The sequence below is a fragment of the Hirundo rustica genome, chromosome Z (genome assembly GCF_015227805.2).
Source record: "Hirundo rustica isolate bHirRus1 chromosome Z, bHirRus1.pri.v3, whole genome shotgun sequence".
NCBI classification, from domain to species: Eukaryota; Metazoa; Chordata; class Aves; order Passeriformes; family Hirundinidae; genus Hirundo; species Hirundo rustica.
The window spans coordinates 8,640,944-8,656,618 of record NC_053488.1 but is presented as its reverse complement, the minus strand read 5'-3'; the positions used below and the strand labels follow the sequence as shown (position 1 = coordinate 8,656,618).

The 15,675-nt window shown below is 41.4% G+C and overlaps 1 protein-coding gene across 1 annotated transcript in view; it reads left to right on the top strand.

Annotated features, from left to right (window-relative positions):
- The first annotated feature begins 4,552 nt into the window (after positions 1-4,552).
- MAST4 (microtubule associated serine/threonine kinase family member 4) overlaps positions 4,553-15,675 on the top strand; it is a 278,078-nt gene continuing 266,955 nt past the window's right edge. The window contains exon 1 of the mRNA XM_058423983.1: positions 4,553-4,780. Coding sequence (XP_058279966.1) covers positions 4,553-4,780 — 228 coding nt within the window. The remainder of the gene's footprint in view (positions 4,781-15,675) is intronic.

Here is a 15,675-nt window from a genome sequence, read left to right as displayed (position 1 = left end):
ATTACACTGTCTAGTCCAGATCACATCATCACTAGCTGTCAAGATGGTGACACTACTTGGTCTTGATAAAGGCACCTGCAGCAGGTGGAGGCCTACACTAGTTGTGTTTACTTCCCTGGCAAAGACATTTTTTATCTAGTAACATATTCAGTTAAAAGGTGAAATGTTTAATTTTTTCTCGGTTTTATTACATGTTCCACAGACTTGAATGCAATATTTCTATTCATGCCTATTGTTGCTAGGATTTACAATGTAACATGACGAGCTTGTTAATGCCTTTTGAGATGATCTGAATCTAATCAGCATGTTCAAATGCCCTTGTTTCATGCTCTGAAAGTGCTAGGGAAAGTAAATCGTGCCTCACATTCATTGTCAAGAAGGCTTTTTAATAGTAAGAGAGAGAGTCTCAGAATTGATTCTCTTAGGGACGTACAAAGTGGATTCTGTTTACTCTGAAGTATCTGAAGCTCTAAGGAGATTTTCAGAGATAAAAACAAGGGATCTCCAAACTATGCTGTATGTTTGGTGATACCTGCCCCAGTCTAGAGATGAGAATCGTCCTTATGCATGTTTTTATTCTCTTCCAGCCTACCACTGCTGTTTGCATTGGTGAGTATTCCTGCCACTAACACCAGTGAGTTGTACTCCACCAAATGAAAGCTTCTGAACTCCTGATCTTGGATATTGCTTGAGAGTGAACATGTAGTGATAAAATGCATCACATAAAAACTGAGTGTCATCTTTATGACCCTGTAATATGCATTCTCAATAAATCAGGATTCCCAAGAAAAAAACTCTGATTAGAGAATTTACTGCTAGAGCTGGGAGGAGCACTTAAAAGTACAAGTTCCTGTTTGCCCATTTTTTGCTAGTACTTCAGGTAGGCAGTTTTGCTTCTTTTTCAGAGAAAAAATGGCAGAAAGGAAGGAAGGCACTAATGAAACATTTATATACCACCAGTGCAAAAGTCTAGAATTAAATATTGAAAGGCCTATTCGTGTTACAATCTGCATTCAGGATTGGCACTAATTGGCAATGCTGTTGGCAGTCTCAACGGGGAGGGCAAGAACTGAGTAAGCACGGAGACTTATTCATCCAAAGAAGTGGTTCTTCCAGGTCAGGTTTAATGCACATTTACGATGCAGAAAGGGAAGCACAGTGCTGTTGTTGCTGATAGTGTAACTGTCTTATTTGGAGAGCGTTGCATTTGCCAGGTGAGTTTTGCCTAGGGATTTTCTCAGGTGCTAACCCCACTGTCAGTGTATTTTGAAAACTGTTTCTTTCCAGAGGTAGACTTTTGCCTAAATATTCAGAATCAAAGAGGAAGAAGAATATTCTAAGCAGTATAAAAAAGAATTTGATGGAACACTGCCCAGTTCGAAAAGGCAATGATTTGAAGACAACTGATGTCGTACTACTGATGCAGTAAATACTATAAAGCTCTATTTTTTTGTATTTGACTCATTAAAGCTGTAAAATGGGAGAGATGTTTGACCTGCTGAAACCATTGTCCCACCTTTTAAATTTTTTCATGGGCTTCACAGTCTTTCTCTCTGACTTCTGTGGTTTATTCAATACACTGCTGCAATGTTTACTTCTTTTGCCTGTCATTTTTACAACGTACCTACTCCTTTGATTCTCCACTATAATTTCTTGGTAAAGATCCTGATCTTTAACTTGAAGGGCCAATTACAAAGCCAATCATTATCTTCTTATTTGTCTTTTCATGCTGTCTCGTGTACAGGTATTATTTACTGACAATTTTTTTCTATGCCTCTTCATGCCTTTTTCCAGTGTTTCCCCTATACCTTGATACCTTGTGCCAAATGTGTCAATAAATCTGTTAGCCTGTCATTCCTTCAGTCCTTCAAAACCACACCAAGTGAAAAAATTCCCCAAGCATTAACAAATGGGTATATAGTCAGGGAATGTTGAGATACATTTTATTTGTTCTCCTGTGTTTTGTTTTCAATTAACTGACATGAGAGCAGTGTATAGTGCACATCTTGAACAGCTGTAACCACAAAGAGCAGGGAACTGCTGTGTGTACTGGGAGGAGGACAGAATGGGAATATTGAGCAGACCAGGGAATGGCTGCTTGAAAATGTAGTGGTGGGAAAAAGTGTGTAAACGGGTGAATGTATCCACAATGGAGCCAGCCACCTGCAATAGCTGATATCAGACCACTTTACACCCTTCTCTCTATACTCTCCACCAAATGAGTCCAATGCATGACAGGAGGTGCTCAAAGTTTATTAAATATAGAGTTCTCAACAAATGTTTTCAAAATGAGCATCTCAACTCACGATATTCAGTGTTTTGCTACAAAGTACCTCAGTGATTTGTGATGGGGAAGTGCAAGCAACAGCGCTTTTCCCAGGATGGAAAATGATGTAAGCTTCTATCTCTGCTGCTTTTAGCCTTAGCTTCCTTTTAGCTACTATAGGCAACATAGCATCCCTCTTCTGTTCCTGTAAGATAATGTTAGCAGAGCATGTGATCTGACATAGTCTAGGGGCCAGAGCAGAACAATACTGTCACTTGTCTTCTGTAACTCTGGGATGATATAATAAATTTTGAGTGCCTTCTTAGATTTCAATTTATGGCATAAATTAGAGCAGTTCAGTGACTATTCTAATGTATTCCTTGCTGCCCCCAGATTACAGGGGCTGTTCTGGCAGCTGATAATAACTGAAGTGTAGAAGCGCTTTGGCTAAGCTCTATTTTTTCCAGTCTCATCTCTGGCAGCAAGAGAAAGAAATGACAGAGACCTGCAGCATTGCTTTTTGCCACCCGGCAATTTTCTTATACATTGTGAAGAATAGGTAAGAAATTAAGCTATGAGACTGACACTAAACCAGAGGCAGATTCTGACAGAAAAAAAGGTTTAGTTTTAAAATCAAGCACTCAAGAATTATGAACAAGTCCAGGTTTTGGAAATATAACAACTTACGTGCAGAACATGGAATACCAAGGAAGAACTCTTTCCACTGGTTAGTTAAAATTTTTAGCCTTAGGTTTGGAGTAGTATATGCGTGTAATTCATATAGCCAAAATCAGGTTTTGCCTGTGTGTGTATATCTCATATTTCCTTATCATTAAATATTGGTGTAGGCAAATTTCTGGGTCAAATTCTGTCCCTAGTGAGTCTTATAATCCTCTTCCACAATAAATTAACTTTTAAAGGTCTGATCTAAATACTGATAAGAAACCACAAAATGCTATCAGCATTGTTACAACCTAATATCCAGCATCCAAATCTTGCTCTAAATGGAGAAGGACTGGGATCTGGAGAATTTTGTGTCACTGTTTTTCCTTCCACTAGTAACCACATGACCCATATAGTAATACTAATAGTAATAACAGTAATAATTATAATAGTATTTTTTATTTTATTTTATTTTATTTTACCTTCTGGGCATACTGGATAAACTGATCAAATTAGAAATCTGAAGTCTTGCATTCTGGTTCCTATTTTCATCAACTATGTACTGTGTTAATTAGAGCACATCAATAACCGGTCTGTGCTCACATTTCTGTGGGACTTTCTTCATTACAAAAGCTCTTAGTCTGTTTTGATTTCACAATTGGATTAACCTGGGGTTCAGGCATAATCAAATAAGGCCCTGGCATATATTATTATATATTTATATATAGTATTAGCACATTAGATGAGGACCTATGTTATCAGGAAAGAAAAAAAAAAAGAGAACTTTTTCAAAATAACATCTAAGGAATATTTTAAAAATTGACAGAACTGGGTTTAAAAGCCATTTAGGTCCTAAAAGACGAAGGAGTTGTCCGTGAAGATTTGCAAAAGCTTCCAGGTGCCTAACTTCTGTCATCTGCTTCGATTTCAATGACTGAAAGCTTAGTCACAAATCCCAATGTTGACGCCCGTTTCAAAGTCAAACACTCAAAGGGACTTTTGTTGGCCGCAAGATCACAACCAGCCGTCTGCAGCCTTCTACAAAACGGTACGAAGACGGCAAAACTGCTGCCATAAACTCCTGCTAGCTCCGTTTCAGAGGAAGCGAGGGGCGCAGAAAACCCTTATATAATGTAAAATAGCTGCTCTTACTTAAACCCGTGACATCGCCCGGGAGCGGAGCGTGGCTCGCTGTGCCCACGCCGAGCGGATCGCGGCAGATCTCGGGCTCTGGCACACCCCGCTGCCCTCTCCGCTGCGGGCGGCAGGACCGGGCTCTCGGGGGGCCGCCAGCCGCGGGACCTCGCTCTTTCCCCCTGCCTCCTTCCGCGGCGGGGAAAGCCTCCCTCGCACGGCAGCCCCGACCCCGCTACCTGCCTGCCTCTCTGCCTCCCTCCCGCCGCGCTCCGCCGCTCCGGGCCCGCCCTCCGCGCCGCTGGCTCCGCCCGGCCCGGCCCGGCCCGCCCCGCCCGCCCGCAGGCGCCGCCCGCCGCCCGGAGCGCGGTGCCTGGCCCGGCCCGGCCCGGGAGCGCGGCTGCCGCTCCCGCGCTGTGCTCTGCGGGGCGGGGGAGCGCGGCTGCCGGCGGCAGGGCATGCGGGCGGCGCGGCTCTGAGCTCCCGGCCATGGCGGAGAAAGTTTCGGCGGCTTCGGAGGGGGCGCGGAGCGCCGGCCACGTCGGCTCCTCTTGCTCCGGCTCCTCCTCCGGCTCGGAAACTCTCTCCGAGGAGGGGGAGCCCGGCGGCCGCGGCGGGGCGGCGACGGCCCCCGGCGGGGCGACGGCTTCGCCGGAGCGGGCGATCCCCGGCGGGGCCGCGGAGGACGACGCCTCGCTGGAGGAGCGGGATGAGGAGGTGCGCGGGGCCGGGGCGGCGGCGGCTGCTTCTCCGCGCCTTTGCTCCGGGGCCGCGCCGGGTCGTCCCGGGGTGCGGGCGAGGTGACCCCGCGGCCGGGAGCGGCTGCGTGCCCACCTGGGGACTGCGCCTTCGCGTCAGTCTCCCCGGCTGAGCCCGAGACCGTCTCGTTTCTGCTCTGCCGGCTCTAGCCCCTCTGGCTGCCGATAATTGAGAGTTGGGGTTTTTTGGAGAGGGGATTATTATTATTATTATTATTATTATTATTATTATTATTATTATTTTAGGAAAGGTTTTGGTTTTTTTCTTTAAATTTATTTTTTTAATTGGTGCCCCCGAGCGTGCCACCTTTGGAAAGCATTGCTCCAAAGCAAACTCTAATGCCAGAAGGAAGTGATGGGCAACCCCCCACGCTACAGTAATCCTCTGGTGAGAGTTTATGACAGGCTGTGGATCATGGAGGAGCTCTGTGGGTGATAGATCCACAGTGTGATACGCGTGTTGTTCCCTTTCGTCTCCTGATCTAGGAGGAAAGATCATACCTTCTAACGGCACTCTTAAAACGAAACAACCACCCCACAATGTTACAGTAAAACAGCCTTTTAGGGTCTTGAGACGGATTTTTCAAAATTATTTTATTTATTTCTTGTTGCATGATTCGCGCTCCTTTAACCTATTTCAAGCCATGACCCCAACCAGGTGCATTGTTTTGTCCGCTGCTTTACTTTGCTTTGGTGTATCCGCCCGTGTGCCTTACTTGCGGTCTTTTGGTGCGGTCAGCTTTTTAATTTGCTCTTAGCTGGTGTTTCTTTTGTGCCTTTATGCGGCTGGATGTGCAGAGGTTTTTTTTTGAGAAACCTTGCATTTCTAGAGGAACAAGTTATTTTCAACTAGTTGAGCTGTGGCTGTCAGGAATGTTTCCCTCTGCAGTAATGGCTGTTTGTGTAGCTCCTGTTTTTCCTCTTTTCCTAAGGCATCCTGTTTAATTGATACAGCTATAGAACAGCACGATGAATTGGAACTAAATATACCTTTCTGTATCCCCCTCTTTTTTTTTTTTTTTTTTTTTTTTTTTTTTTTTTTTTTTTTTCCTTAGATACTCAAACTCAGACCAGGTTCCTTACTTCTTTGAAATGCATGAGCCCCCAAAGAGTGGAATGTATTTGCAGCGAAATGCATTTATGTCAGGAGTAGAATGAATGTGGATATATGCATTTTTTAAAATACACAGAGGTGTAAACTTGCTTTTTTCACTGCACTGAGTGGGAGCTCCGTAGCTGCTGTTAGCATGGAGCACAATGCTAGGTGATTAGGATACCCTGCTTGTGGGCAGGAATGGTACGTGTGGGATTGGGGCTATGCTTACCACAATTACGTGGTGTCTAGATGGTTTAGCGCTCAGTTGGTAAGCCTGCATAATACCGTGTAGAAATACACAGAGTCTGTTCAGTTAGCTGAACTCGGAGCTGCTGGCAAACCAGTGAATTTCTGGTAAAGGCTTGTTATTTCTGTGTGTGGTTTGGAGATAAATTACAGGCATCTTTTCAGTTGACAGTATAGAGCAGGTAAGCCCAGAAATAACTCAGTGTTGCAGTTATGGAATTTTGAAATTCTGTAAGGGCAATCTGATATCTCACCTTCAGTTAGTACTGCTAGAAGATAGCAACATAAACTCAAGTTAGTGTTGTGGGAGAGTTTGCTTAGAATATGCAGCCTTATTCTGTCCCCTTTATTCACCTCTGCTAGACTCTTTTGTTACCTGAAACCAGGCTTGATTTTGCCCATCCTTCCATTTTGGTCATTTTGGTGTATTCAGTGTTTGCAGCTGACTTTCTGCCTCCCTGCAGAACCACCTGGCAAATCCACCTGTACAATAACTCTTTGTGCAAAGATGCCACAGTGCATTAGAGTGCAGGGGTTAATTTAAAACTGAGAGGGCATCTATTCATGTGGAAATCCCTAAGGACAGTGGAAGAAAGCAAGGCTGAGGTCCAAGATGTACATACAGATGCTTTCAGGCTTTCTTTATGTGCCACCTACTGAAAGTATCCCATTGAGAGAAGTGCTTGAAAATACTGTTTTCACACTGACATCCTACTTAATTACTGTCAAATAATGAAAATGTTGATGTTTTCTGTGATTTTCTTTTACTTATATGGATCCCCAGTGTTTGATCCTGTGCTTGCAGGTTTCATTTCTCCTCTTGTCCTGTCCTTGTTCCTGTTGCCAGCATAGCAGAATTGAATCTGTTGTCACAGCTGTTCGCTATCCTTCAGACGGCAGTGGAACAGATTGTCCTGCTACCTCTATTTCTACTTTAGGTGTAAATTCAGTAAATTCTTCTAAGTCATGACATATAAAATGTTTCCAGACTAAATAAATGGATGGTTAGAAAACATGTAGATTTTCCCATACACATTACCATTTCATGTGGTATTTCAGTAGAACTGTTTCTTCTTCTGTGATGTTTTATAAGACATCCTTGACAACTTGAACCTTGTCTCCTCCTGGATTTCTTTAGACTAAACATTGCGAGTGTCTTTATCTTCCTCTGTAGAATGTGTTTCCAGACATCTGATCATTATCATTGTTGTCCTGTGTACTCATTCTAGCTGGTCACATCTGTCTTGAAGCAAGATGTCAAAAACCAGGATGTCATACTCAGATTTACACCTTGCCAGACCTGCTAGAACAGAGACATTATTTTAGAGGTCTCTCAAGCAGTGTTGTTTCTTACATACCCCAGACAGCTAATTTGCGTTTTGTGGTCCATTATAAGTTTTATGTCTTTTCCTGAAGAATGATATGAATATTTCTACTCTACCAAAAAGTGGTTTGTCTCCCCACATCAGTGAAGGAAGCTTACTGCTGCTATCTCGATAGAGTAGGTCGGTTTCTTTTATATTCAGAAATTAGACTGTAGAACTGAAAGCATGGTAATGCCTCTTCGGAATATCATGTCTGAAAGAGTTAAGTCCTGGAGGAAAACGGGGAAGGAAGGGGTGGGAAGAGATGGTACATCACTTTTTTTTTTCTTCCCTGTTGTCATTACTTCATCCTACAGTTGCATAAAGTTCACCTTAAAAAACAAAACACAAAATACCTGAAGAAAAACAATCTCTCATTTCATGTAAGTAAAAACAAATAGTAGTTTACCAGATTACAGTCATCAGTTTCTGAAGTGTTTTTTATGTCTTACTTTGAGATCTTAGACACTTGAGAATTAAATAAGTGTTTAACACCAACATCTGAGATGTGCTTTGCTTTTGGAACATATGTGCATTGAGGTGCTGTGGATAGCAAGCACATAAGCACAAATGAATTCAAGCAGATTATTTGCCTGTGCTCTTGTGAGGTGAGTGGCTAACTGCTGACGGCAGGCAGGATGGGATTGCATGGAGAAGGGCACTCAAGGAGAATACTGTATAGGTGATGGGTCACTGCATTTCTAATGCCATGTGGTTGTTTAGGGTTTTTTTATTGTTATTTTTTCCATAATCTCTTCAGAATTCTCTTTTCTGGAAAGAGTGTTTTCCAGACTATCAAGAGAGGAGTTGAGGGTGGGCAACAGTATGTTTTCTGTTCAAATCTGTCTGCTTCTGCTGTCTCTGAGTAGTCAATACTGGACTGGCATTGTGGGAACAAAGAAAAATATAAAAAACTCCAGCATTTTCCCTGTTTTCCTTTCTGCTGTATTTTTGTCTTCTCTACGCTGGTTTTCCTTTTGGCAAAAATGTGACTGTGAACAGGAGACATGGTTAATGAAATTTATTGAGGCAAATGGTGCCAAGTGTCATTGGCTGGAGTAGTTTCTATCATTCAAAATGTTTAACAGGCTTTCCGTTCAGCATAGGATATCCTTTTTTTGATCATGGCTTTCAGATATTAGTGTTTTATAGGGGAGGTGAAAGCTCACCTGGTTTAACCTTGTTTCTTAAAAGGAGAATGAAGGCAGGCTATGGATTCCTTGCTTACACCAGTATTCTCAAGGATCTGAAGGTAAAATTGTTTGTCTTGGAGTTGTCTGTCTTTTCCATCACCTCACTATAAACCTTGTCACAATAACTACACATTGCTTACCAAAGCACAGTAACAAACCAGAAGGATCAGATTTCTTTCAGAATCATACTTTGCTGTATAACACAGCTGCCTGAAATGGATCCAGAGCTTTCTGAACCTGCCAGTGTGTTTTGAATTACCCTACTGGGTTCTCTTCATTATTCTAGATGCTTAAGAAAACTCCCTTAAAACCTAAAACCATTCACAAAAAATAGGAGGGAGGTATGGTATTTTGTTCTCAAATAGTTCCAGTTCTTGCTCTGTAATTTCAGTGTTTGGCACTGAAGTGACTATTCAGGTTTATAAGAATTGAGATGATGAGCAACATGACAAGATAAGATTTCTCATGAAAAGTGTCCACTGAACTTTGAAGTTGATTGTTCTATGTGTTCTCCTACTACATAGTTAGTGTGTATTGTGTATTAAAAAAGGTATCTCACTGCCCAGAGTGAGTAAAAAAGCTTTTTCTGTTGCAGCTAACTCTTCTCCTGAACCTGCCTTCTTGCTCTTTGTGTTGCAATCTGTTGCAGCTTCATGAGCCCTGTATGGTGAGACTTAATTACTAGGAAGCTAAGATTTTGTCATTGGAGTATTCTTAGCAAAGTGAGGAGTGTGGTTGAGAATGTGTAGCTCTAGAAACTGCTCTTTCACACATTCATCCTTTAACATATGCCCACTGGGAAGGTACAGTCCCTTCAGCATTACAGATCGTGTGCCAGATCTTCACCTCAACAAAATTGTGGTGCACTTTGGGAGAGGGGTGGAAATCAAAATACTTTACAAGTGCATCTATGTGTAATGGAGGTGGTGGTAGTTCTGGCAAAGTGTCGTTGTGACCTAGGCTAGTGTTTTTGTTCCCTTTTCCCCTTCTGCTTATCCTGCTGCAGAAGTAACCGTGGGACATTCGCAGACTGTATGGATATACCATAGATTTTTCCTCTAATTGTTTCAGGCTTTCTTGTCTCTAAGAGTGATGGACTCTTCCCTGTTGTAGCACACCTGAATGATAAAGCTAGCTAAAGATGAATAGGCTGATTGCAAGAGTGTGATCTTTAGTTCATACTAAAGAATAGTAATGCCATCAAAAAATGTATTCTTCTCAGGGTTAAAATGATTGTGGTGGGATTAGATGAAACACTTATCTAGTCTAGAGCAACTATAAAACTGTTACTTGTGTCATGTCAGCCAGACTAGCAGCATTGCTTTTGGTTTTTTAGATATGTTTGTGGTAAGTTACCTATAAAGGGAAATATTTGATGATTTAAGTGAGTAGGGCTGTCTCAGGACTCATGTAAAAGACTTCACTGATTTGCTTTTAGTATGAAAAAATGTATGTTTGTCTACTACTTTAAAACTTTCCTGTGCAGGATAGGCCTTTGAAGGTGTGTGCTGCTAGGTACCCTTGTCTCAGAAATCCTCTGGGACATGAAGAGGCACAGGGTTGAGGGCTTAATCTAAAACAGCCATGTGCTGCTGCCTGATGCTGGAGAGTATCTGTACAGTAGTAATGTTTGCAGCTCTCTGGAACTTATTTTCAAGAATTTGGTGGGTATAAATAAGTCTATAACCAGAACATCTATCTTCTCACTTGGAACAAGTGAGAAGTGAAGAAGCAGAATCATACATTGAGTTGCATATCTATTTTTTTTTTGCGCCAGAACTGTTTAGTTACTTAAAATTCTTCTGCAGAGAGGTGGGTGAAAAACAGATAATTACAGTCTTCAAAATCTGAACGGTTTGCAAAAATGGTTGAGAGGCCCTTTTGCACCCTTTAGATTTTTCAGACTGGTGGACATAGTCCTGAGGCTGATCTTCAGTGTCCCTTAGTGTCTGTACGTCCAACTGTGAAACCAAGTGTAGAGAGATGGCTTTTCTGAAAAGGTCTAGCTCTGTAGAAGGAGTACAGCCTGAGTCCAGCGTGTTCTGCTGCCTTTGACAGGGTGTTGGCTGGATGTAAGCTTCTTTGAACTAAATGTTGGTAAACATAACAAGGTGTGTTGCTTTTGTACATTGAGGAAGCTCCATATGATGGGGCTGCTTTGCTAGCAGTAACAGCTTGTGTAAAGTTGAGTTTGTAGGAGGGAATAAGAGAGTCCAAAGTCTTGAGGCATAAAAGCATGGCCAAGCACAGTGTAAATGAGGAGAACATTGAGCTAGGAAGCTGAGCAGCTAGGTAGCCTTCTTCTGCAACAATTTGTGCAATGAGGTAGGTTGCCTTTGGGTAGGTCACATATTATGCACTCTGTCCCCCATTCCCAAAGTACAACTGTGCTTGAAATTGCGGTACTGAAGCACTAACACATATCAAATACTTGGTTTCTGATACTACTGTTTTTGTTACTACCTAAAGCTGGCAAGCATTAACTATCAGTGCTTTTCTGTACAAGGCATGGTAGAAAGATTTACCCTTCCTTTAGAGCAAAAATCTGAAATGCAGAATTTAGGAACTTAAGAATAAGGGGTGCAAAGACTCTGAAAAGATTAGTAACGAGAACTAAGTCTCGAAGGTTTTCTATTGAATCCTCCTTTAGTAAAATTGCTCTGACACCAGGCTGGTGTACATCCATTATGATAAAGCTGATGCCTGTTATTAAGAACTTCAGTAATGCAGGGTCTGCCTGTTCTGCTGGGTGGGGAACTGACCTGCTCAGGCTTTCTCTTAAGAGAAATACCAGTCTTCTTAACAGCTTCTACAACAGAGAAGGAAAAAAAAAAAAGGAAGAAAACTTTTGTTTTGTTTCTATTTTTAAAATTTTTTGTAGTTGTTGTTTTTGGTGTGCAAAGCAGCATTCTAGCTTATGTTGGGAGCCTCTCAATGTTATGTTATGTTAATCACCAGCAGTACTGTGCCATTGCTAAGCTCCTTTAAAAACAGTGATGTGGGCTTGAAATACTCTTCAGTCTAAAACACACAAGGTCCCTCTGCCAAATTTTAAAATTTCTTGCTTCAGCTTCAGATTTGTCAGGTTTTTTCAGTTTTTCTCTTGCAGCTGTGGCATTTAAAATTCTTTTAGATACTTTATAATAGTTGTGTGGTATTGGGTTTTAAGCTATATGACATGTGGGAGACTGCTGCCTAAAGTCATAAAATGCTGGTAGCTCATTTTTTGTGATAGAGTGGAAGCAAAATTGAGGACAAGGTAGCTGAAAAGCTGAGAAACATGGGGGTGTGGTGGCAAATGAGCTGTGCTTTGAAATCAAGCCAGGAACCTATCATAGCTTTTGGTTTACTGAGCTAAGTAAGGTTTTACTTACACTTTTCTACCAGAAAGGGATGCCCTCATCAAATTTTCTGAAAGAATCAAAATCTGAAAGACTGTCTGGCTCCAGCCAAGGAGCAGTGGGGATGAATGCCTTGCGCTCCTGTACAAATGTAACTAAGCTAATGAACTTGCACTGTTCAAAAGTGATCTACAAGCACCTCAAGGGTTAAAGCTTAAGTATTCAGCAGTATAAACAGCCTAACTGCCCTTGCCACAGGTTTCTATACTGAATAACTTATATTTCAAGAGGGAACCAGGAATGAATGCAAGACATTTTTCTTACTGGGTAACATGTATAGTCTTGAACTAGAAAAATAATTTTTTTTTTTTTTTTCCTTTCTGAACAAACAGCTTTGGAAGTGACTTCCAGGAGAAGCAAAAAACCCCAGCCACAAAAGAAGCTACAAAAAACCTGTTCCAGAATTACTAAGTGTCTATGAAAAGAATTGATTATATGATGGGAACTTCAGTAGACAAGGGAGATTCCCTGTTGCCTGACAGGGAAGCTTCTGTGTAAGATACATTTTGCAGAGTTCTATTTAAACAACTGTGTATATCTCAAGATATCCTTTTACTAATAATGTAATTTAATATAATACAATAATTTAATATTTTTATTATTTTTATTATATTTTCATATTTTTATTATATTTTTATTATATTTTTATTTATGTATTTATTATACATTTTTAATTTTTACGGGGCGGTGCTTCTATACCAATTTACAAACTTCTGTTGTTAGGCCATGCTGCCATGCTAGCGGGACCATATAATTAATTGCACTTGGACTATTAATGATGGCATTGTTTTTAATAGCCTTGCAATCCTGAGGAAGAGAGCTGTGGGTGAATGAAGCAGATGAACTACTGCGCTAAACTGCTGATTTGATTTTCATTGTTACCTCAGGAAACTTTCAGTAGAACGTAATAATGCTGTAGCTATGGCTCAGTGGGTGCTTTTATTGTAAAGCTGTTCTTTGGGCCATATAACAATGCCTCGGATGACTTTCATACTGTTTCTGGTTTTGTGCTTAGTACATGGCAGGTAAGGGCAGGGCGAGTTGTACCTAGTATATTTTGTTCTGGGCTAGCTAGCAGAAGAGATTGTCTACAAAACGTCACAGGGAAATCCTTAAGCTCAACTGGGTCTTCATATCTTTGATGAGTAGCTGGGCTAATGTAAAGCTTCTGGGTGAGTTTTGCTGTCAGTGCTTTCTTCCCCTTTCCCATTTGTTCAAATACTGCTGGTGTTAACACATTACTCCCCTGGAGGACACGCTCCAAAGTTAAAGATGTCATTGATTTCCTTGGAACAGCTCTGCAACAAGCAGAGTACTGTATATTGAATCGGCTGTGCATACATTTAGAAAATCTGGTTCTAAGTTACAGCTGAAGCAGCAAGGAGATGACCTTGGGCACATCACTTGTTTGCCATTGCAGAGCAGTGACCATCATTGTCTTGCTTGAGTTTCATTGAGTTCCTGACTTTACTGAACCACAAACCATTGGAATTATGGTGTGGGTTCAGGGTTGCTGAGTTCTGCTGAGAGGATGTAGATATATTCACACTGAGTATGTGTTAAGGTTGTATGGAGCATCAAAAGATATGTTGATGTAGTATTTGGGGACATGGTTTAGTGGAGCACTTGACAGGCTGGCTTAGTGGCTGGGCTCAATGATCTTTTCCAACTTCAGTGATTCTAAGGTTCTAGGAAAGAAGATGTGAATTGAAGAATATTTCTGCTGATTCACGGTAGTATCACTTTGCTGAATATTACCCTCCATCCTGGTAGCTGTTTTTGTGTGCTTCCACCCAAACTCAGCATGCACATTTTTAAGCTCTTGTCAGAGGTTATAACTAATGGCTGAAAACTGAGGCAACTGAAACTTCAAGGGTTACATTCAGACAGCAGTGATCCTATAGTTAAAGTAGGGTAAAGCTTTTAGAGGAGGAGGAGAGAGATTCAGTTAAGGTATAATGAAGTACACTAGGGGAAAACATTCTCCACGGTGCTCAATAATTTTTGTGTTTCTGATAGTATTAGCATTGTACTAAAAGGACCACTGGACACAAATTGAAGGAAAAAATACATTAAAAATACACAAAAACCTAAAGCCATACTATCAGGCACTTTAGGTGTAAGCTTATTTGAGGGTGAAGAAAAGCACATCTGAGCTTTGCTATGTTGGTAACCACTGACAGGAGGGAACTGCAAGCCCTGCTGTTACAGTCTGCATTACCTCACCTGCCGCTGCCCAAGAGAGCAGCTGTGCCAGAAACTGGCGTTATACCTTGTGCACAACAAGAAAATAGCTTCACACTTACACATGCCCTGGTAACTTACAAGCAGGTAGAGACAGGTTTTACAGCACTGTGAGCTAGAGCACTTTCATTCCAGATGTACTTTCCCAATAAGACATTCATAACTAGTATGTTGTTTCAGTATTAAATTATGAAAAAATAAATTGCAGAAACTGCAGATTAAAGTTGTAGATATATTAAGTCATAGATCTGTCAGCGAAAAACGAAGACAGAATTGGAGTTAGCAAACTAGACATCTCCGGGGACCTGGGTTTTACTCCAGGACAAGTTGGGAATGTTTTTCAGGGTATAGGTGTGCTAGTATCTCACCTATCTCTAGTTGCAGTTATTGAAATCCTCCTGCTGGTGTTATTAAAAAATAACTATTTTAATGCTAGTAATCCTCTCATTAAATTAATGCCTTTCCTTTTATTCTTTCCTTTTGGGAATTTTAATAGGTTGTGCTACAGAAAAGTTATTTTGACAATAAAACTTCATGTATACAGCTTTTGGTAAAAGGATCTTACAGTTGTCTTGTATGAAGATAGACTTTATGCAGAAATCTTGCTCCAACACAACAGATGAGGAAACAGAATCATACTTGCACAAGCAAGTACCACAAACCAAGGGTAATGGATTTGTGCTGTGAAATGTTGTTAAGGGCAGTACACATTGTACGTATTCTGAGGGAAATTACTTCAGATCAGCACTAGTGTGATCTCAGGATTTGATGACCTCTTGCACTGGCAGTTGTACAGGAGCCTAGGCGTGCTCAGGGTTTGTTAAAGGGCAGTAGAGTCCTTGCTGGCTTGGGTATTGATGGTGCTGCCCCCAGATCAGCTACCTGAAGTTCGTGGTTGGTGCCTGGCCAGGTTTTTCTAGTCGGTGTTGAGCTTTAGTCAGCAGTTGAAGCATGAACTGTTTTTACTGGATAAACTTAAACTGAGTGTGTCTGCAAGAGCTGCAGTTGCAGCTTCAGTGATACTGTAAACACAGTCATTTCAGTGGAAATTTCTGACTGGGTGTGGTGTTTTTCATTAGTCATGAATCCCTCTGTCTTCATTGGCTATTGTTGAGGTAATGTGCTTTCATGAGAGAATTAACAGGTGGTTAGTGTGTTAATCCTCACTGTTTAGGTTTGAATTTGGTAATCCACCTCCGAGAAGTGTTGACTGTCTGAGGCTGTGTTTTCTACCTACCTTAATTTTTTTTGAATAGGAACTTTCTTCCTATGTATGGTTAGTTTTTGGCAGTATCTCTCCCGTGTTTAGG